Here is a 24,147-nt window from a genome sequence, read left to right on the forward strand (position 1 = left end):
TCATTTCTGCATGAGCCTCTGCACAGTGGCACCTTCAAAGTGATCCTAAATTGCTATGTGAACATGGCATGCATTTTTTATCTTGCTCTTCAGATCCGCTGATGTTTTGTCATGCAGTTCATTCACACCAGGAGTTTCAGGATGAGAAACTGGTTCTTGCAAGCAAAACCTAGATACAACAGGCTTACATAACTTGTAAATAAAAGGCAGCCTTGAAAATAGGACTTTATTTTAATTATTATTTTTATATTTTAATGTGGTCTTGTGTCTAAATTACTTATCATCTTTGCAGTAATTACTATTGTAATTTAACCCGGCAGGTGGCTGAGCAGCACACAGTCATTCACTCACTTCTCCCCTTCCCAGTGGGATGGGGGACAGAATAGGGGGATAAAAATGTAGAACTTGTGAATTGTGCTAAAACTATTTAGTAAGATAGAGAAAGGGAAAAGGAGAATAGTTATGCATATTCATATACATGTATATGTAGAGGAATGTATGTAACAAGTGAAGCAGAAGCAATTGTTCACCACTCCTCAACTGACACCCAGCTGGCCCCTGAACAAGGGAAAATTAAGTAAACTTCCCTTCTTCAGCCTTCTTATTGATTTTATGTGGTATGGAATATCGCTTTGGGCCGAATAAATCAGCCGTCCAAATTCTGTTCCTTCCCAGTTCTTTGGACCCTTGGCTCTGTACAACACTGCTTAGCAGCAACCATAAACATAACTGTGTTTTCAGCACTGTTTTCCTCCCGTTACCAAAATATAGCATCCTACCAGACACTCCAAAAAAACAATTTTGTCCCAGCTGAAACTAAGACAATTACTTTTTTTGTAAAGTAGCTGTTTAAAATCTATGCCAGGCTTTCAGACGTTTGAAGAAATGAGAAATCGTTTAGCTCAGATGAGAATCTGCTGCTCTTTAGCACTTTATGAGCAACATTCATTTAAGTATTATTTTGCTATTTACTTACTTACATTTTAATCTGCCATTTTTCATGTTCACCCCAGATCAGCAAATAATCAAGGTCTTTTAGATTTTTTTTTAAACGTGTTTTATTCACTAGCCCCCCCCCCCCCGCCCCCCCCAAAAAAAAAAACAAAGAAAAAAAAAAAGAAATAATAATTAAATGCTTCTCTTTAAATAGCCTTTTACCACTGTATGCAAAAAATACAAAACAGAATTTAAATGTTTCTTCCACTAATCCACATCTGGCTGGGTGTAATTACATGATACATGCTGGTTAAGCACAAAAATTTTGAATAGACAGCTTTTTAATTAGGCATGTGCATTGGGTCAGAGCAGAATTAAAACGGGTTCTGAAAATTTGATTTGATAAAAACGGCACCTGCTTACTCAACAGATCTGGGTCTTGGGTACAGTTGCAGTCATGTCTGTGTTAAATCCTCCCCCTTGAAGAGGAAGCAAAGTTCTGAACAAGGGCACTAAGTTTTATTCTGACTCACACGTCAGTCCTTCCAATGACAGGGACAAATCTTAGCCAGAGTTATGCACTTGTGCAATGATCCTTTGTAGAACTGCTGACTTGAAAATGTGATAAGCAGCTGTTTGCCTCTATTGCTCAGGTTTCATTAAGAGGAAAAGTCCGAGGGCCTGAATGCACAGAAAAGCATTTTTATTTCATTTTTACCAGATTTAATAATTAATTATTTGTATTATGCTCGGATTTTTCCCACAAAACCTCAGTTCCAAGAGTCCAGTAGCTGAATGGTAGATATGTGTATGGCAGTGACCTGTCAGCTTCACTGTTTGTCAGCATATGGGTAAAACTTTCTGTAGAAAGTGAAAACCAGGAAATAGCTCTTCTCCGCCAGTCTGAAAAGATATATTTTAATGGGCTGTTCAGCATGCTCACACACAGCAAGTTGTCCTGAAATTATTTTCAAGCTAAAGGCAGCTGAGCATTGTTGTGTCCCAGCAGCCCTCTTCATTGCAGCATAACTGCATAAACTATCTATGAAATAAAATTGTTACAGAGCCAACAATAAAGTGGTCAATTTTAAATGTATAGCCCTCTTCCAGTTTGTGGCTGTGGCTATGATGATAATGCACATCTCCCAGGTTACACACTTGGTAAGTTTTAGCAGTTAGATAGTCCTTAATAGAAGTGAGAATTTTCTTGGCAGGTATTTTAACTACTTCATTATTAATATGCAATAGCCACTTCACACTGCAATCTTCTTTAAGAAGTGATTATAATTCAGTAATTTATATTTTCAAAACAGGGATAATTATGTGATTAAAACTAGCAAAAAGTAGGTCCGCATTTTAAAATAATAAATGGGCTACTACTGATTGCAGGGTCCCAGATTTATCTTCCATTTATAACACTTATACTGCGATAGTGTGAATATCTAGAGCCAGGCTGATGTTATAAGGTTCTTTGGGAAGTCACAGTACAAGAAAACAGAGAAATTCTGTTTACACAGAGCCTTTCAAAATCTCATGCATTCTAACAAATGACTGTACCCACTCATAACAGAAAATATTTATGCACTGAATTAACACCTATGGAAAGAGAAGTGAAGCTGGAGCTTGAAGTTTCAGATTATAATTTGGTCTCTCCTGTTTAACCAGCTGGTACCTCATGTGCTGCTTCCTTCTTTGTGCTGCTGCAGGTAGATGTATGTGCACATACAAAAACTTCTCATTTCTGAGGAGTCTTCTCCACTTCCATGACCACCAGTCACATGTGCTGTTATTGGAATTACCTTGACGTCTTGTCTCTCAGTGCTGGAAACAAGTCAGCAGCTCAGAATGTATTAGTAATAGGCTACAGTGCAAGTAGTGTTGCAGTACTTTGCAAAAACAGAAGACAAGGTCACTGCTGGGAAGTGACAGAAGCAGCTCACAATGGCAGTACATAACGTGGGTGGGCAGGTGTAGGAAGAGCTTCAAGAATGAAGTCATCACATTATTCAGTTTACATTTTATTATTACTGAAGTTCATGCAATATATGCATATGCAGAATTTGAAGTGTATGGTTGAGAAATATGGGTAGAAATTACTACAGAAGTTAGTAGATGTAATAAAAGCTATAAATGCAGAAGAGAAGAAAATATAAAAGCATTCCGAGTCTTGCAGAGCAGGTTCTCCTTGTACTCCTGTGCTGACTTGCCAAACCGTGGGCTGTTTTCAGCTCCATTGCTGGGCGCTGTGCTGGCTGTGTGGGAGGAGCAGGGCTGCCTCTGCCCCCACCAAATCACAGAGTTCCTACTGGATTGTGAATGAGGTCATCAATTAACAATGAAGCCCTGATATGTCTTCTTTTCTTTGAGTTCAGACTTGGAAGTAGAAAGGAGTATGAGCACCAATGAGAAGGGCCTTCTGGGAAGCAGTTTAGTTTACTGAGGTACCATAAAAACTCCAGTTAGGGATCTGAACGTGCAAGAAATGGTGATGATAAGAAATATACAGATGTCAAAAAAAACCTTACAGATTCAATTTGGATTGAGCACTCCACGGGTGAAAAAAAGTATTTTTGCAGAGTTAATAACAGGTCCCCAGATTCTGATTTGACTCTGCGATGTTATAAAAGACAGGAGTGTAAGTAATAATCTGTCATTAGAGGGTGTCAAAGCTCACAGCTTTCCTCATTAGTCACCATGTTAACAAAAGATAATGACGGTTTACTCCTGGATTTTTGTTTTTTTCATTGCTTTAAAATATATGCATTTAACATTTAAGAAAGAGATCAGGGATTGATTCCATTTATATTACAGGAAAAAATAATTAATAATCATGAAACTTTAAAAAGCAAAACAAGCTAGTTGAAGTGAAATATTCTGGAGGTGAAAGAAGGGATATTTTTTGCCCACTTTACTGGGTAGCAAAGCTGCCACTTCATGAGAGGGTGCCATTCAACTGCCTGTTCTGCAGAGCAACCTTGTCTCCCTTATCTGTGTAGTCAGATAGGATTGGTACTGCATGTGCAGAGTTTTTAAATGTTGGGGAAGTGAGGGAGAAGATTTCGTAGTGGGGACACTGATGTGCAGAGATGTCTAATCTAGAGAAGAAAAGGCATGGTAGGATCTCATCAGTGTCTACAGTACCTGAAGGAAGAATGCAAAGAGGGCAGAGCATGGCTCTTCTCATAGCTGCCCAGAGCCAGAACAGGATGCTGTGGGCATGAATGGGAACACAGGAAGTTCCATCTAAACATGAGGAAGAAGTTCTGTGCTGTGTGGCTGATGAAGCAGTGGCACAGGCTGCTCAGAGGCTGTGAGGTCTCCTTGATGATCTTCAAAAGCCACATGGCCATGGCCCTGAACACGCTTCTGTGGGTGTCTATGCTGGGGCATGAGTTGGGCCAAATGGACTCAGAGGTCCCATCAAACCTCTGCCAGTCTGTGTCTGTGGAAAAAAACTCTAGTCAGTTTAGTACATTTAATCCTAAAAGCCACACAAAGTATGATGCTTAATTTAAACATTCTGCAGAAGTTTGAGGGGACCCACTCACTGTGAAACTGTGATTTCTGGAGGCAGACTATGTCTTGCTCAAATACTTGTGCAGGAATTATAAAGGGGATAGCGATTATGTTTGTCCATATGCATCCATTATTATTAGAAGCAGCAGGAGGTAACAGTCAGAGAAAATGCTACAGGAACCTTTCAGGAAGTTTTCATAAAGTAGGGAGATTTTGAACTCTGCATTAACATGGTACCATCTCTGTAATGCTCTTAACTTATCTCTCTCTTTCTACCAAATGCTGGGTATTTCTTTCTGTGTCAGTAATAAAAAATTCTCAGCCTGGCAACTGATTTAGGCTGGAAAAAACTCCTACAATCCAGAGATATATTTGAACAATTTCTGAAATTAACCCCTTCTAATCCTTCTTCATGTCTCACGATCTGAAAAGCCTCCTCTTCCCAGGCTAACACCACTGCATCTCCTCCATGAAATGTACTTGGTAACTCATGCCTTTCTCCTCATCCCTTTTAACCTTCAGCCATATGCTCATCATATGACAATGTAGCACTATGGGTCTCAAACAGATCAACTGTGAGTGGCTTCAGAGTGTGCCCTAGATACACCATTCACATTACACTTCAGAAAGCATAAGAATCTTTAAAAACGTTGATGAAGGAAATGTTGAGGAATTTGTGAGGGATAATATAGCTTCATTATTTTGAGTAGTTCTTACCCAAGACGTTTGAATGTTCATTTTTGCCTGTTCAGTGACTGGGGGAAGGGATGACTTCAGCTGTATATTTTCTTAGTGTGCTGTTTGTGCACTGGCTAATTTCTTTTCACTGGATAGCTATTGTCATGACAATTAGTTTATCTAATCTCCCGATTTCTAAAAAACATCTTGTTTTAAGTTTTAAAACACAGCCAATGCTGTACAAATATATAAAGTAAAGCAGACAATGGTTACCCTGCCCTACACAAATAGTGCTTTGATCCTTTTGCACCCTCTGCTTAAGTGTTGCAAGAGAGGATGAACAGATTGCTCTCCTCCCACTACATATCTGCATTGCCAGCACTCAGGGAAATAAAGGCTGCATGGATTAGAAAGTTACAAGGGTACAATGAAGGCATAAGATACTGCAATAGGAGCATGTACTGAAGGGGTCTCAGTTCAACTGTATCCATCCTATTATGAGCAATGTCAGCCTCACTGCTAATGTGGAAGCCAGGGATGAGAGTGCAGGTAAGATCTTTCTATAGCAGGGCATGATCAAATCACAGTGAATTGCTGCTGCCGCCAATATAATGTCATACAGCAAATTCTTTCTCTTTTTAATATATTGACTTTCAAAAACTGTTTTTATAGCATCAGCTGCTTAAGACAGAAGTATCGGAGATCCTTCTGCACTACCTGTGAAATGAACATACTGATTTTTCTTATAGCTTGAAATCTATTTATAACGCATTTAAGACTGTATTTGTGGCTCCGATTATTTGTGAATATTATTCACAAACATTTAAACAAATTCTGTTCACTTTTTTTTTTTCCCTGAACACTGTCTGAAGAAATCTTTCAACAAATCACAGTTTGTGCATAGGCAATTGATTACTGTAAGGTTGGTATATAGTCTGACTGGGTGGGAACTGACCATTTCATTTTCATGTATAAACAATCTTTGACTTTTCCTGCACTGACATCTTGATGATGCTCTTTTTTCCTCAGTTTGCTTTATTAGCAAATAATCTTCTGAATTAAGCACTTGAAAGTTGTAATTTCACAAATGTACTTGAAGAAATTTCACACAAACTTCCTCCTCCTCCCCAAATAATTCTCATTTTATTGCTGAGTTTTGAAATATCATTATAAAGCAATATGTTTTGATAAGTCAATTATTGAACTGTATGTATGTCTTGTAGATATTTCATCATGTTGTCTGTATAAATGATTTTTTTCTTCCTAATTGGTGGTAGGATAATAAAAAGATTTAAAAAAAATAATTCTCAACTTTCAGGGTTTTCTGACTAAAATTACCTATTGTTGTTTCATTAAAGTGCAGATCNAAACCATTCTGAATATTGTTCTTACTAATCACTTTTTTTTATTTTAATACATACTGCAATATTACCATAAAAATGATTTATGACTATTAATACATAGTTCCATTCTAACAATAAGAAGGAAAGCAAATCTGTTTCTGAAATTTCCTTAAAAAAATATGGTTGTGGAGGAGCAATATGGAGACCCACAAGTAGCCTGTTGATTTGAAGCATTCTCCTTCTGAGAATAATGCTATGACTGGTAGTTCTGTACAAGATTCTGAACCTAAAAGTAACATCTTTATTTTCATTTGACAATCCAGTTTAGTTGGAAATCTTAAACTGTCTTTCTAGTGTTTGTCTAGATTCCTTCAGCTAGGACAGTTTGTCTAATAAAAAGCTATTATACCTACATACCGAATTTGTCCTGTCAAGCTTAAACCATCATAGCTATGGCAAAATACCACTGAACTTTACTTCAATATGTAAGATTCAGTTTAGTTCCTGCCTAGAATAGGCAGTGACTGTAATAGTTCTGGATGTTTGATAGCAACAACATTTAATAGAAAACTGTCAATATTACATCCAATGAAAAAGTATTTCTTCAATCCCGTTAGCGAAAAGTACTTCTTCAATCGTGTTAGCTGAGCTTTTCATCTCTGTTCATTGACTCTCATGTCCACAAGTACATACTATTTCCTTTTTTACTCTTCAACAAACAAGAATATTTCTTAATAACAAGCCCTCCAAGTAAGCTTCAACTGTATCATAAAAAAATAAAAAATAAATAAAAAATTTTAAAAAGTCATCAGTGATTAGTGGAGTACACTGAAAGGAGTAGAAAAATAGGAAAGAAATGGTAAAAAAAGGTATATTCCTGAATCCAGCATCATTCTCCAGCTGCAAGCTGCTATACAAAATAGTACTACCATTGTCTATCTGTGTTACATTTGTTGGCAGACAAACTAATTTTTTGTCTCCACTGTTTGAGTCAACATGTTGGTCTAATCTATTTTCTTTTTTAGTGTAGTTCTATCTCATTAAACAAAAAATGTGTGGTGTACAGTTACTAAAGTTTTCTCTTATTGTCACTCTCTTCTTCTCTTTCTAGGTGATGTGATTGTCTATATTAATGAAGTTTGTGTCCTTGGACATACTCACGCAGATGTAGTCAAACTCTTCCAGTCTGTTCCTATTGGTCAGAGTGTCAACTTGGTGCTATGTCGTGGATACCCTTTGCCCTTTGATCCTGAAGATCCTGCCAACAGCATGGTGCCACCCCTTGCAGTAATGGAGAGGCCTCCGGTAGTGGTAAATGGAAGACATAACTATGAAACTTATTTGGAATACATTTCTAGGACTTCTCAGTCTGTTCCAGACGTAACAGATCGACCACCACACTCCTTGCACTCCATTCCAGCAGATAGTCAGCTTGATAGCACATTCCCACCACCTGCCCATGATGATAATGTATCAATGGCTTCTTCTGGGGCCACCCAAGCTGAACTTATGACCTTAACCATTGTGAAAGGGGCCCAGGGCTTTGGCTTCACTATAGCAGACAGTCCTACAGGACAGAGGGTGAAGCAAATTCTAGACATTCAGGGATGTCCTGGTTTGTGTGAAGGTGACCTCATTGTTGAGATCAACCAGCAGAATGTACAGAACCTGAGCCATGCAGAAGTAGTGGATATACTTAAGGAATGTCCTGTTGGAAGTGAAACTTCTTTGATTATCCATAGAGGAGGTAAGTCTGTACAATTGCAAAAATGTGTGTAAAAGGTTCTAAACCGTAAGACATCCATATATTCACTACATCCTTGTGTGCTAGATGGGAAATTAATATCCATTTTGTGGGAGGTAACATTACTGATACTGGAAAAGTATGTCTGCAATTAAGTATTCTAGGCAACATGTTTGTGTTTTGAGTGTCAAGAGTCCCTACTCTGTATAAGGGTAAAATTAGAGCATTTCAGAACCTTTCACCATTCAATATTATGTGTGTAGCAAACTCCTATCATCCCAACCCAGTGCTGCAAGCTTTGTATGCATTATTTTATATTGCATAATCAAGGTAGATCGAAATTTGTGCAGTCTTTCAGCCATTTACAAGATTATTAGTCTGTATAAGCCACTTTGTGTCTTTTTTTCTTGTAAAATTATTGTATAGCAATTGTTTTGTTTCTTTCTGAACAACAAAGATCAAACAAAACATATTTTTCTCTCCTTTGAAAAACAGCTTCTAGCAATTTCATTTTTGGGAATAATCTGACACAGTAAACATGAATACACACAATTAGAGGGGAGAGTCAATGCTTATCTGTAAGAAAGCAATAGTGACAGAAGTTGAACACCTCAGCAGCTTTTAGCAGTTTAGCCAAACAGATTTTCATAATGGTTTGTTATGAGCATCCATTGCAATTTGCAATTGCCTGAATTTAATAATAAGACTTAGTTTCTTTAATTAAAGATCTTCATTCCTCTCAAGTCGTTTCTTTAATTAAAGATCTTTATTCCTCTCAAGTCATTCATTCCATTGAATGTATGTTACTCTGTGCTTCAAAAGACAAAGAAAAAAAAAACAACGGGGGGATTCTATAGAGAAATGTCTCTTACTTTCCTTCTCATGAGTAGAGTTTGGAAAGTGAAGCTCTAGTATTTTCACGTGCCAAATGTTTGTCTTTTAAAAACCTACTGAGCCTTAGAACAAGGAATCTGGTAATATTTTATCAAGAAGCAGAAATAATAAACATTAGATGACAAATATCTGAAGATTCACATAGTCAATAAAGTCTTTTTCATAGCTTTGTGTAAACAAATGATTTATAGAAGACAGAATCTGACATTTCTGTGTAAGAATACCAAATTAATACTGATGAGTAAAGGCCAGTGGTGTTATGAAAGTATGTAAACTTAGAGACAGTTAACCATTGTGCTATAGTAGTTGCTATTCAGTCTGCTTTTTATTTTTACAGATATTAGGTATTTTGAAAATAATAATAATAATAATAATGAAAAGAAGTAAGCCTTTTTTTTTTTTTCCGTGGAAATTATGACAAATTAGGGAGCACTGCATGGCAGTAAACAGCATGAAGGGAATTAGAAGGGTTAATAGCACACCAAAAGATGGCATCTTGTTTTGAAAAATGAAAGCTAATCCACCTCAAGAGGAAAACAATTCAGAACACCAATCTTCAGAGAGAAGTGGAGTGTGAAATCCAGTATGTTGAGCAAGCCTGAGTAATAATAGACACCAAAATAGATATTTCAGCAATCAGTGCTGGACAGTAGCAAAAGAAAACAAACCCTGAAGCAAAACATACTCAAGCCCGTGAGGATAACTTCTCTTTCTCAAGATAATTTCTTCTGAGAGCACAGACTTTTGCTCAAAACAAGTTGATCAACATGTTGGTTTAACAAGTTCTGGTACATTAACTGTGCTACAGTTATTTTATCTACAACATTATGGCAGATGAGATGTATGTACTGAGCTCAATCCTCAAAATATATGTGTGTATTTATACTCTCTTGCCTTTTTTCAGGCTGAACACAGAGGTACAGGTAGTTATAGTGGTCCAGTGAACACAAAATGTCTGGTGCAAATGCAGCAACTTGTTATTGAGTCTCAGTCTTCTGTTCTGTGACCATTGGTTGGATTTTCTTCAATTGTTTTTTTTCTTTAGCTATGCAGTGAAGAGAAACAGAGCATGGTTTGTTCATGGCAAAACAATGACTTAGTCTAGAGGAACTGATTGGAAGCACTTTGGAGTGATGAAACTTAATGGGGTGAGACAGAACAAATGAAAATTTAGCTTTACCATTAAACATTTCTGTACATCATGAATAAGGAATATGTTTCACTACTATTTTGTTAGTCTTGGAAATAGTCTCGGTAAATAAAAAGCAGAGGATCATTTGTTTGAATGATTCAAAATAAAGAAGTGAAAAAGTATGGAGTATGAGACAAAGCTTCACTACCTCAGATGTGACTGAGTCATAGCTTAACAGAAATGGGAGAGTGGTTGTAGGATAACAACCAGTGTTTTCAAAAATCTCTAGAGGAAGGCAATGCATTCGTGTGACCAAATACAATGTAGGTAATGGTGTCTATGCTAATCATCGCATCTCCTTTAATAGTCACAGAAGATAAATAAGCCTTTCTAGGATATAATTCTTGTCATTTCAGTGTAGATGTTTTGAATAAGACAGCAGTACCCTTAAAGTACATATTCTGTTTGACTGACTGTAAGAAGAACTGGTTCACACATAGCTCCTACAAAGAATGAATAAAAACTGGTTGTATGATTTGGACATGTGAGATAATCTGAATATAAATCAGAATTCTAATTCTTTGAGAAACCTGCTGTGATTCTATAATATATAATATGTGACACTGGAGAAGCAAGGCATACCTTTTCATTACTCATATATCCAATTTTTATTTTTTTCTCTTTAGTGTGTAGTGACAGATGGATAGTACCATCCCTTTTCATCATTACCGTATGCATCTCATGTTTAGCATCCCATTTATAAGATTAATACCCAAGTAGTATTCCTGCTTGTTGAGGAGGGAGGCTGTTTTGCATAAGGTTGTGTGTAACCTTGTAATATGTTCTGTCTTTCAAATGAATATAGCCTGACTGCGTAGTTTACTGTCACAAATTCATTTTTGTAAGTGCCTCAATTCTTCTCTCATCCAGCCATTGTTGCTGCATTGCAGACACAAAACAGATCAACATTGGTTTAGTTATATTCACAATACAGATAAAAAGCAGTTTATACAGCAAAGAATGTTCTCCCTTATGCATATGATATGCATACAAAAAAAAAAGACTTTTAAAAGCCTTTTTTCCTCAGGCTTATGAAGTCAACAGCCAGCATATGCAGGGAAAGAAAGGACTTCGTATTTCAAAAGGATAGAGGGAATGAGTGTACTCAAGTGTGGTGGTATCCCCAAAGGAGACTATCTGAACCATCAGTAAGTGGAGACCTGGCATTGGATACAACAAAGTGCTTGACCTACCACTGAATTTTAGTGTAGTCTTTTAAAATTTCTAAGGAAACGGTAGTCATACTTCTGCTTGGTTTTTGTTTGTTTATTGCAAAACAAAGTGAAATAGTATATGTTGTGTCTAAGAAAATACTGAGCAGCATTAGTTTGGTAAAATCTATGATATTCTGGACTAGGGACCCTATTCTTTCTTTTTACTAGTCTGGTTTGTTACTAAATACATGTGCTGCTTGGTTCAGTTTCTTTGCATATGTTCTCACTGACCAGCCATATATTTCCCATTTATTACAATAAGTTGAAGTTTTCATATTGAGAAATACATCTTTTTTTTTTAAAGGAAAAAGAAAAAAAAGAAAAAAAAATATGGTGGAAAAGTCCTTCCTATTTTCTTCAAGTAGAAAGAAGAGAGGAAGAAAAATATATGAAGGTGTTTTGTAACTAAACAGATTTTTACCTCTCCAGCTTTGTTTCAGCCTTTACAGTTAACCTACAGCTTTTTCAGATGTCTATCTTGAGAACAGGTTACTGAAATAGTATGAAACTTTGGTAGAATAGAAATAGAAATAGAAATAGAAATAGAAATAGAAATAGAAATAGAAATAGAAATAGAAATAGAATAGAATAGAATAGAATAGAATAGAATAGAATAGAATAGAATAGAATAGAATAGAATAGAATAGAACAGAATAGAAACATAGAATCATTTGAATTGGGAGGGACCTTTAAAGCTCATCTAGGTCAACCCAGCTGCAATGATCAGGGACAACTACTGCTAGAGCAGGTGCTCAGAGCCCCATCCAGCCTGGTGACCTTGAATGTCTTCAGCATCAGGGCACTGACTTCCTCTCTGGGCAACCTGTTCCAGTGCTTCACTACTCTTATTGTAATTGTTTTTCTGATATCCTATCTAAATTTTCCCTCTTTTAGTTTGAAACCATTTTCCTTTGTCCTACCACAACACACCCTGCTGAAGAGAGCTGGAGCATGAACTTTGAAGGTCCCACATCCAGCTGCCTGACCTCTTCAGGGCTGACTAAAGTTAAAGCATATTACTGCAGGCATTATCCAGATATCTCCTGATGAACACTGACATTCACTGGGCACCAGCCACATTACTAGGAAGCCAGTCTCAGTGTTTGAATACTGTCTGAAACATTGAACGTTTGAAATATGTATCTTTCCAGCTGTGGATAGAGCAGAAACTCTGCATTAGACCAGAACAACAGGAAAAAGCACTAGGAGAGTGACTGAAGCAGAGCATACCAGATCTTTGTAAAGCAAAATATTCACTAATTAGAATATCAAAGATTGGTCATGGCATGTTTCTGTTAAATGAGCTATCCAACTACATGATATGTACCTTATCTTTTGAATGTAACTTTGAAATACATTAACTTGTAGACAGCAGACCAGCCCCCAGATTGTTTCTATTTATAAGCAAACTGGCACTCCCAAAAGTAGAATCACCAAGACAATGTCTGAAATACTGCTGCTAAGGAAATCTGAAGAAAATATGCATGAAGCTGTCAACTGCTAAACAGCATTGCTGAGTGAAAGAAAAAAATACATAGAAAGAAAATTAGAAAAAATGAAAAAAAGAAAAAAAAGAAAAAAAAAAAAAAAAAAGCAAATGTGAGCCTGAAAAAGTTTCTACTTCAGACAGCTGCTTTTGTATAAGGGAGGAATCCAAACACACTCTCAGAAACTGAGGCTGGTAGTATGAAACAGCCAGAGATATGTTGTCTATATTACTTTATTGTTAAACCACTCCTGACATGGGACTGGAATAAGCCAGCAGGCAGTTTCATCTGAACAGGGCAAGGGAAATAAAAATGAGGAGATTAAATTACGTAGATGTAAACTATGGGAACGGCCAGGTCTCTTTCTCAGATCTTGTACAAACATCCATAGAAGTTTATGATTCCTCTAAACTGCTAACAGATACCATTGCATCATTTGCAGCATCAGCTATTCCTGCAACAGAAATTTCACCCCAAAAGAACACTCCTGCCTATTTTAGTGAACAAGCTTAGTCCTTCGTAACAAGGTGATATCAGATACCATAACAAGGATATCTTGAGTACACTCTTCCTTGTCTGATCCTCAAATTTGTCTCTCTGTCACAGTGATAGAAAGCTTTTTTTAAACAAAATTGTTACAGGATGGCTTTCAATTCATCTAGTCAGGAAAGCTCATGCTCCTCCTCTCTTTGGGAGATGCTTCACAAGGCAGGAGCATCTCACAGCTAAGACTCTGCTCCTGCAGTTCTTCATTCAAAATGTCACTGACTGCCTCGTGCAAAGTGGCGATCCTGTATCTCATGGCTTACTCATTCAGACTTTCTAGTTAACAGTGCTGAGGGTTTGAGTAGATGAAATTATCAACATGATGGTCCAGGTTTTTTATTTAGGTCTTTAGATAATAGATGTTTTCTATTATCTTCCCCTTTTAGATTCTTGAGGCATTGGTGATTTTTTTTCCCTTCAGTCTCTTCCTAAAGCAATGCAGGCTTGGTTTCATTGCTTTGTATGAGTTCTATATTTAAATTAAGAGCAGTCTTCATGCTTTGTTTCTGTTGTCTCTAACCAGACATTCTGGGGCATCCAAAGTCTAATAACTCTCATGCTTCCCACACCATTGTGTCCTCTCTAGACTTTTATTCCAACTGTACATTTGCTCTTGATCCCTATTCTCCTAGGTTGTTTTTTTTTTTGTAAGTATTCTGTTGTTGAGGGGAACTGGATTCCATCTGATGATGTCTGCAATTTTAATCCTGCCATGTTCTTACATAGCATGTACCTCTTTCTGAGTTTAAGGGAAGTTTAGTACACATTTACTCAGAGGAAATGTGCATAGCAGCATACAGTTGAACAACTGAACCATTTGAAGTGAACCAATAGAGGTGAATCATGGGCTCCACTGACACCTACAAGTTAGTGATTTAAACTTCTGTCCAACATGCTGCTAAAACATCGTATTTCAGCTTTCTCCTTCTGACTCATCAGCCCATTTTGCCTTTCTGTTTCAAAATTATTTTCTTTCATGTGACATCATAAATTCACCAATTTCCTTAGCATGAGTTCTCTGTGAAAGTATCTTTCTCATGCTGGGTTTTTAGTTGTTTCTTTTTCTTTCATTTTTTATTTTTTTTCCTTAATTTTATTGTTGTTTTTGCTAGTGATGATAAAAATCTGTTGAGTCATGCTACATTGTCCACTTCATTGGCTTTGTTATTAGGTGTCATACTGCCCTTCTTTCCCTTTATCAGTATCTACTTGTCCCTTCCTATCTTTCCTGCACAGAAATTGGTATTTTGTGCAAAGTAATTTAATAACACCCTTTTGATAGAGACAGTCCTCTTTCCTATGCTAATTCTGGGAATGAAATCTTTGAAAGATCATTAGAAAACACTGTCACCATGCAAGAAATACTGCTTTCATATTAACATAACTTAACATGGAAACTCTGCTTCATTTTCACAAGGCACATCTCACCCTACAGAGTATTGTATTTTTATCTCTAAGAACACGTACTCTCCTAGTAATCTTCAAATTATTTACTTTTTGTCCTACACATTACAATTGTTTTATACTTGGGATTATCTTGAAATATTTTTAAGTACCTTGTAATTATTGGATATTCAGTCTGCTTTAATAAATGTTTTACATGTTATAGCAAGTAAACTGAAAAGTCAGTTATATATATAGCCTAGTTTAGTAAGAGAAATGGTTACCTCTCAGAAGCATGGGGAATGACAAATTTGAACATGAGCCATGAAAGGAGATCAGCTACCTTAAAATTTGCACTAATGAGACTTCCATATTTTTTCTTGTATAGTTCTGATTATCAGTGAAACAGTGTGCAATTGCTTCCATATTTCTGAATAAAAGGGAAAGAAACCATAGATCTCCTTAATGTATATGGATTCCTGAAAAAAATAGACATCGATAACAGTTAGTAGCTATTAGACTGCATTAATGGAAATAGTATTAATTGCATTACGTTTCAAAGTGGTGGTGTTATGGTTTTGCTGCTTCTTTCGTATTAATGTTCGTGCGCTGTGTGGTACATTTGTGGATAATTTTGCAAAGCATTAGATAAATCTTTTTAACACATATTGCATAGTAGGTTTTTAATGACTATTAGCAAGCATTTTGTTTCAGAAGTACTTTTATTATCAGTGGTACTATTTTCTAGTATAAGCTTGTATGGTCTGTACTGAATTTGAACAGTACTTCCATTAAACCTTCACGGGATGCTTTCCTAGGGATGTGTGAGCCTAACTCTTGTTGACATTAAGAGGAGTCAGTTTGCACACTGAGTGGAGAAATAGGTCCCTTCAGAAAATCTTGTAGCAAAAAGGAATACAAGTTTATGGACACAGACTCCTATCATGGCATTCCATAAGGACCTACACAATCAGGTACCATTATTAGGTCTATATGGAGACTTGCTATGCAACTGCCCCCCTGTGCTGGGAAGCACAGAGCACATTTGTGTCTGGTAGCTTCAGTGAGTGTCATTACTAGAACACAAGAGCTCTATTGGCCACACTGCAGACTATTTTCAGTCTTACTGATATTAAGTGAATAAATTAATACTAAGTAATAACTGTCTGAGAAAAACAAAAAACATTTTTTGGCTTGAGGACATCAGAATCTGGACAGGCCAGAAGAGTTTCTCCTCTGTTTTTTCCAGTAATATTATCAGACAGCTGTCCAATTTGTATGTGTCTTGGTAAAAAATTACATTTCTTGTAATCAAATACCTCCTAAGCATGGTACATGGGAGAATCAACTGCAATACTAAGACATAAAGAAACTCATTCTCTCTTAATTGCCCATAGTCTAGGCTCTATGTGGTACCCTCCTTCCTCACAGGAAATCTGAAAGATCTCAGTTTAGGGAGGGAAACCTACAGAGCTGAACTCTTAATACTACCATAAACCTATGCTTGTGTACTGAGGCATGTCTAAAATTTAGTCTAAATATGTTGAAGAATGTTTCTGTTGGTTCAGTATAATGTAAATGTCCTATTAAAAGACATTTGTTGAGTTTCCAAATCTGTTGTCAAAGTACCTTGTGTAGACATTGTGACACGGTGATTTGTAATATAGTGCAATATTTAATAGTAATAAAGTAAGTTAAACACTATGAAAAAAAAAAAAGAAAAAAAAAGAGTGAGTACATTATCTGTTGTGCTTCAGACATGAGACACAGCACTGGGAAGATGGGAAGGTGTGATTTTCAGGCACCACCTAAACCATTTACATAAGCTACAAAATTCTTGGCTTCTATGGTTTGCCTGTTATTGAGTTAAAATGCAGAAGCTAAATTAGTCTTCTATGTGAAATGCTTTTCCCTGTGCAATTCTTTAAGAAATTTTATTTTACTTTCCTAAAAAGAAAGACTTTAACATGGCTACACTTACCCTCTATGAGTAATGCTCATCTTTATTTTTTTATAAACCAAGAGCATACATTTATTAAATACAACACTACCCTTCTCAGAAAGCCTTAGGGCGACTCATAATTCAAACCCAATCAAAAACAACACCAGGGATGCATCAACCTTTGCTGTGTCACCTTCAGATTATGATATAAAAACAACACGGAAGCCAAAATTTTCAGGCACGAACCCTGAAAGTTGACTCCCAAGTGTGTCAAAACATATTTCTAAAAGAAATAAACTACTTTCCAAAGCCAGATTTGTCATAACTTGGAGCTGTATTTCAGTGTATAAGAAACACACTGTTCAGTTTTTCCTGTTTGGTAAATGGGAATAATCTTGAGTTCTATTTATTTTGTACTTTTTATTAACATGAGCTAAAAAAGAACACCAGCTTTCAGTGCACGCATTCATAAGATCATCTTCTTTTTAGCTTATGTTCCAGTTTCATGCAAATTATATTTAGTGGGCATCTTAGAATAGTTTTTTCTGTCATGTAATCACTCTGTTGCATTTCATATTTTATAGGTGAATTGAGAATTTCTATAGATCCAGTTGCAATTAGAAATTCTATGCAAGAAAAGTAACATCACCTATTTTAAACTTTAGAATTAGAAAATATTTTAAAATTACTTTAGTTATTTTATCAATTAGTTTCCATTTGTTAGTTGCTTAACAGAAGCGTTCTAATATTTTAAAAGAAAAGATGATGATGATGATGAAAATAGCACTAATAATAATAATAATATAGTTTTTCTTAAAGAGTAAAAATAATATATTATGTTATACTTCAGTGTTTGGTTAACATCATTGGGAAGGTTTACTGACTATGGGAAATATCTCAGTAGTATTTGCATGTATTTTAATGCTTTTAATATTTATGTCTGTCAGTGCAACATCTTTTTCCTTATGAATTTTTTTCTGTATTTAAAACTATTTGTTCTCAATAAAAGTAATATTACTGGGGATCTGGGGCCAAGCAGTGCCTCTCCATCCCAGTATAAACACTATGGTGTCTCTGAAGTAGCTGAGAGGATATCTTAGTCTGTTCCTTAGGGGAGGAATGAATGATCATCCAGATAACTTTTAACTTCTTACACAGTACTTCTCAGAGAGAAAGAGAAATTGTTATTACACCACATTAAATATGTATTATAATCAATTTTTTACATATATATGGAATTTCTCAAAAAATCTATGCAAGTGTTAAGGAATAAGGACACACTTTTTGAATTCAGCCTGCCGGCTTTCAAGCTTCATTGAGATTACATACACAAATAGCAAATTACTCTCACATTATCACTGAAAAATACTGTGATGTTTGTTTATTTATTTATTGCCCAGCATACCCAAGAGATAGCAATGGCTTGTGATGCTGGCTCTAAAATGGGAGCAACTATGTGACCTCATGCAGCTAACAGGCACTACTCAGCCATCAATTAAAACATTTTTTTCCTCTATTATTCCCACTAAGGTCAGTCTTCATTAAGCAAGAGGTTGTGCCATGCCCATTCACCAGAGGTATGCACGGAACAACTGAGTGTATTTTAAACATATATATTATCATAAAGTTGGAACTTTTCTCATGCACCATAGCAAACTGAGGATCTCACCTATGCTACTGTAGAATGTTACCCAAGTTTTTGTATAAAAGGGTAGTTATTAATATGATCGTGCAGAAAATGTATTGCTTCCAACTAAATACACATTCATCTCTTTACACTGACATTACAAGTTTGATTATAAAATGAAATTATTATGTAAATGGACTTTTTAAAGGATTTAGATGTTACACTCCCACTCCTTACTCAAAAAATAAAAGTGAAATTAGTATGGCTTACACTGAATTGAGAAACTGTTTAGCTGTTCGATCTTTTATGTAATTCTAAATAGAAAATCAGTGAGGGAATATAGTTCCCTCCTATAGGGAATATAGAATGAGCTTCCTCCAGAACAAGTTCTTTGCTTTTGCCTATGTAACACTTTAGAAAATATAAAATCAGTACTGGTGAAGTTGTCAGATAGCAGAGAGATGGGTCATTGCCTTAAAGCAGATAAGTTACTGTTGATGAGCAATGTGGAATACTTTTAAAATCAAGCAAACAGTAAGTGCAAGTATTTTTATGCAATCAGTGGTATTAATTCCTGAAATACAAAGCAAATGATGCAGTCAAAAGTTGTCAAAGTGCTTTTGAATTGTAGAAGGCAGTTTGTTGAGCAGAATGTTCTAGTGAAAAAGTCCAATGCAGCACCATTTCTTAACAATTAATTTGTTTATGTGTTTTTCTCAGTAAGCTGCCATTAGTGAACTATTTGTAACAAAATCAATGAGATGCTGTTCCAGGTCAGTTTTCTCTGCTTTGTAAATTCCTATTTATTTCCCTGTCTTTATTTACATTCCCCACATTTACTTCAACATTATTACATGACTTTTCTTTACAGTGTGCAAAGGTCAAGTCTCTTGTAAGAATCCTGTGTCTAACTGATTTCTGCTACTGTCAGTAATGACCTGAAATATGGGATTCTGTTAGCATTTTTTCATATGATTATTTATTAGCAAAAGTACTGGCTGATTCAGTCATCCACATGCAAAGTAGTTGTGAAGATGTTTCCTTCATATCCAGTTCCTACAGTGTGTGTCATTTCCTGTGCCAACAATTATGCGTGTTATCTCAGAATTCATTTCCTGTGGGCTGTCATGCAGGCACTTGTTCATTGAAAGCTTTTAGAAATGGTAAAAGGACATGGCTTGCAAAAAAATGCTCTAAAATAAAGCTAAATGGATACAAACCAGATAGTGAAGAGTAATGGATTCAGAGATTACATTTTCTATGTCAAACAAGCAGCTATCTAAGGAGTCATGTTCTAGGGTGGTGTGTTTTTTAACCAGCTGCAAGGCACAACCCTGACCAGCAACACTTTACATGCCAGTATCTGTTAGCTATGAAAGTGCTTTAAAGAAACTTGTGGTTAACACAGTCTATTTGAACTAGATGATCCTTGACGGTCTCTTCCATCTGAACTAGTCTAGTCCATTCTAGTCTAAGCTAGGCTAGTCTATTTACTTGAAGTAGTACTACAACCATATTCTCTGAGAGAGAGATGTGATGGACAGTAACTATGGCTTTCTTCCAAATATGCACATTACATTCCTTCCTTTGAGGATTACCTGGGTCAAGCAGGTCCTCCTGCAGTTAAGGCAAATCCTTCTCTCCGAGGCAAAGAACCTCTTCCCCTCCTCCTCAGGGAGACACAGCGCTAGTGTCTATAACCAAATGGAAGAGTGCTCTGGGCAAAATATGGAGACGTGCAACCTAATCCAGAAACTTCCTGTTTGGAGCAGAATCCTCAGATGTGGTTTAATTTAGATGTTCAGAAGGCATGGCTTACTTGCAGGGTGGTGAGACACTGGCAGTGCTGCCCAGGGAAACTGTGGATGGGGGATTTCTGGAGGTGCTCAAGGCTGAGTTGGAAGGGATCTTGGGCAGCCTGAGCTGGTGGAAGGCAACCCTGCCCATGGCAAGTGTTTGAACTAGGTGATCTTTAAGGACCCTTCTAAGCCTATAAGCCATTCTGTGATTGATCTATGATTGAAAACCATTTATCCACAACAAATGTTAATGATATCCTGGGCTGCATTAAAGTGTTGGCAGCATGTTGAGAAAATGATGCTTCTCCTCTGCTCAAATTGGTGAGACCACAACTGGAGTTCTGGGCCTACCAGTATAAGAGAGCTATGGACACACTAGAGAAAGTCTAACAAAGGGCCATGACTGGAGCACCTCTGTGAGGGTGAGCTGTGACTGTTCAGCCTAGAGAAGGGGAGGTTGAATGGGGAATCTCATCAGTGGTCGTAAATACTTGAATGAATACTTGAGGGTGCAAACCAGGCAGAGATAGTGGTCCCTTCAAACCTCATATAGTCTGTGATTCTGTAATTTTTTTTTTATTTGAAAATTTATATATCTGAATAATTTTATACTGAGGACTGGTATTTTTTGTGGGTTTTTTGTTTGTTTCTTTCTTTCTTTGGCTTGCCTAGTTTGGTTTTTATAGTACATATATGTAAAAACTTTGAAGCTGCCTATGAAAGGAAGTCTAGGCAGATCTAGCTCAAATCTTTGGCTAGCTTGGTCTTCCATCTCATGTGTGAAGTACCAAATCCAAGCCAGATACATAGTCACAAAATGAGAAGTAATTTCTTCTACAGCTTCCGAGGTATACTGTGTATTGCAGATCAAAGGTTTGAATACAGGACCTAAGGAATGATGATGCTTCTCTCCCTGAACAGTAACTCCAGCATCATTTCTGTGCTTGTTTTAATTTGAGTTAGTAAAAACAAAAGGCAGAATTACACAGAAATTGTTGGGTTTTCAGAGATTTTTACAAAAAGGGAAAGTATTATATCAGTTTTACACTTTAAGACGATAAAATACAAAGATTGTGAATCCATTGTAAATCCAAAGTCAGGAATGCAATTCCAAATGGAAATATGATGCTACATCTTCTCCAAAACCTTCACTTTGATACCTATATCTACCAACATTGTGTTTCAAAATATACACAGATGGCAAATAATAGTAAAAATTTAAAAATGATGGCTTAAAATGCAGTGTAATACATAAGAAAGCACTCAATTTTGAATTTCTCTACTGAAAAAAAAAAACCTATTTTAAATTAAACCAAATAACTTCAGGAAATAACAATAATGTCTGTGAAATTTTGCAGGTGGAGGATTGAGTGTAGTCTCTGGATAAAATGTGTCAATTCTAAAGTATTCACATGCTTTTTTTTTTGAGTTCCTATATTGCCTGTAGGGAAATAAAGTACTGCAGCATAACAAGATATATTGTTTGTGCGCTAAATCAAAATACAACTATTGCAGAGTAGAAGTTGCAATTTGGTTGCGTTTCTGACTTGTTCATAAATAGCAAAGGGATGAATTATAAATTCATGAGTTGTGTTTGTACACAGATGTACCCACTTTTACTCAAGGAGTGATGGCTACTTGGGCATTGGGTTTTTTAGTTGTCGATAGTAAATTTTTACTGGATTAAGGGGAATTATTCGTATTCAATGGAAGATCTGATTTTTATCTTTTGATACTCTGCAGCTTGTATTAATATTTTACAATTGCATCAACAATTTCTGAATTATTGTGATGGTTTAACCTGGCAGGCAGCTCAGCACCACAAAGCCAGCCATACAGACATTCCCCATTTCACACTGGAATTGGGGAGTGAATCAGGAAAAAAGTAAAATTCACGGGTTAAGATAAAAGCATTGTTTTTCTCCTGAAGCCAAAACATACAACTGTGTCAGACACTGTGAAGCAAATTAACTCTATCGCAGTTGAAACTAGGACATGAATTCTGAATATGTGGATGATTACGGTAGGATTAGAATGGGTTCCTTTGGCCTCTGAAATGTTATTGAAACTCATCCTACCAAGACTGGTTCCAAGATCATCTAAAAATTTTTACTGGAAAAAACGTGGTAACCAAGAGTAACTTAGTTTGCTTTCTTATACAGTAAGTTACAGTTCTGAAAAAGAGAGGAAGTACATGATATGTACTCTATTCTTTCTAAATTTGATAATTCTGAAGACTAGGCCAGCTGCAGAGACCACAAGTTGCTTCACGGTTGTCAGCACCATAATCTTCTCTGTTTAGCTTGTCATGTTTATGCACTGTTCCAATTTTCTCAGCATTGAAGGGTTATTTCCATTATGTTAGACATGCCGTCTAAATCCCAACTGTCTGGAATCAGTTTACATTCCTCTGAGAGACAGAGTACTGTCACAGCAAACAAAAAATTAGTTAAAGCTTTCTTCCTTTTCCACGTAATGCATTCCTTTATTACTTAGCACTTCCCATTTCTCTCTACTAAGTATGTCTATTTTTGGGCAATATAAAAACTTCAGCAGCTCTAAGCCAGGTAAATTACCTGGAAGTTCAATCAGAGAATTGAGCATTTAGAAATGCATTTTCCTCTGCAGTTTTCTTACTCATTTAGACAAATACTTACACTTTGTACATCTACTAACAACCCCTGCCAAATATTCTACTTTCCTACACTAAATGATATTCCTTCATAGCTGAGAGTTAATCATAAGAAAATAATAATCTTGTGATTTAGTTTTCTTTCTATCAATATTTTTCTCTTTCAGTCTCCCACTATCTGCCAGCCTTTCTGTTCTACCTGAATCTCAGTAACTATGAATGAACTGGTCTATCAAACCAGTGTGAAGGAGATAAAAACTGTGAAGCAATTATTCCTTTTAATCAAGTCTGGATACGAAGAATCAAATAAGCATTCTCTTGCTTATTTCAGTTTCCACCTTTTCATTACATTGCCATCGTGTGTTTGTCATTTTGTCATGTGGTCTGAAAATGAGTCAATTAGTTAACACACCTGGGCTCCTGACACTTCACATTGTCACAGAAGAGATTTCAAAGGCAAGTCAACAAAATTCAGAACCATGTTGACAGCTTAATCCATATTAAACACAATATCCTGAAGTTACTACAGTGTAATTTGCTAATAACATTTCAGAAAGGCAGTCAGATGAAACTAGCAAGGTTTTTCAGAGTATGTAATTTAACGTATTTGTTCCTTTATGATGAACGTTTCTCTAACGCTCCCAAACCTCAACAAAATCAGGACTGGAACTCTGAGCTCAATTCTGAGCTCATTAGCAGACATTTAGGACCATCTGAGGTACACTGGGCTATCATAAACTTTACTGTAACAGCAGAGTGAGTGAGATTATCCAGGTTAATAGCCAAAGCTCCAAATTCTCTAATCGATTCTGTGTCACACCTGCCAATCCAGTACAGATTTCTGAGTAGCATCAGGTACAGTACACTTGGTACTAGACCTACACTTCTAGAGCTATGATTGTGTATCTAAGTTTCAAATTCACAAGCTTCAGCACTGAAAGTTAGGTGTCTGCAGATCAATCTTTAAACACAAGCAAATGACACAAAGTTGCACCAGAGAAGGTCCAGGCTAAGATCCAGACATTGTGAAAATTTCTTTACTGTAAGGGTGGTCAGACACTGGAACAAGCTTTGTAGAGACTGCTTGATGCTCCATGCCTATCATAGAGAGGCATTTGGATAATACTCTTTATAATACGCTTTAACATTTGGGTATCTGTGAAGAGGTCAGAAAGTCAGGCTAGATTATATTTGAATATCATTTCCACCTGAAG

The 24,147-nt window shown here is 36.4% G+C and overlaps 1 protein-coding gene across 10 annotated transcripts in view; it reads left to right on the top strand.

The window, feature by feature from the left end:
- MAGI2 (membrane associated guanylate kinase, WW and PDZ domain containing 2) overlaps nucleotides 1–24,147 on the top strand; it is a 675,337-nt gene that overhangs the window by 551,523 nt on the left and 99,667 nt on the right. For all 10 annotated transcript variants that reach the window (XM_032442310.1, XM_032442308.1, XM_032442312.1 and 7 more), the window contains one exon: nucleotides 7,585–8,220. In XM_032442310.1, the coding sequence (XP_032298201.1) occupies nucleotides 7,585–8,220 (636 nt within the window). The remainder of the gene's footprint in view (nucleotides 1–7,584; nucleotides 8,221–24,147) is intronic.

The sequence above is a fragment of the Coturnix japonica genome, chromosome 1, assembly GCF_001577835.2.
Source record: "Coturnix japonica isolate 7356 chromosome 1, Coturnix japonica 2.1, whole genome shotgun sequence".
NCBI classification, from domain to species: domain Eukaryota; kingdom Metazoa; phylum Chordata; class Aves; order Galliformes; family Phasianidae; genus Coturnix; species Coturnix japonica.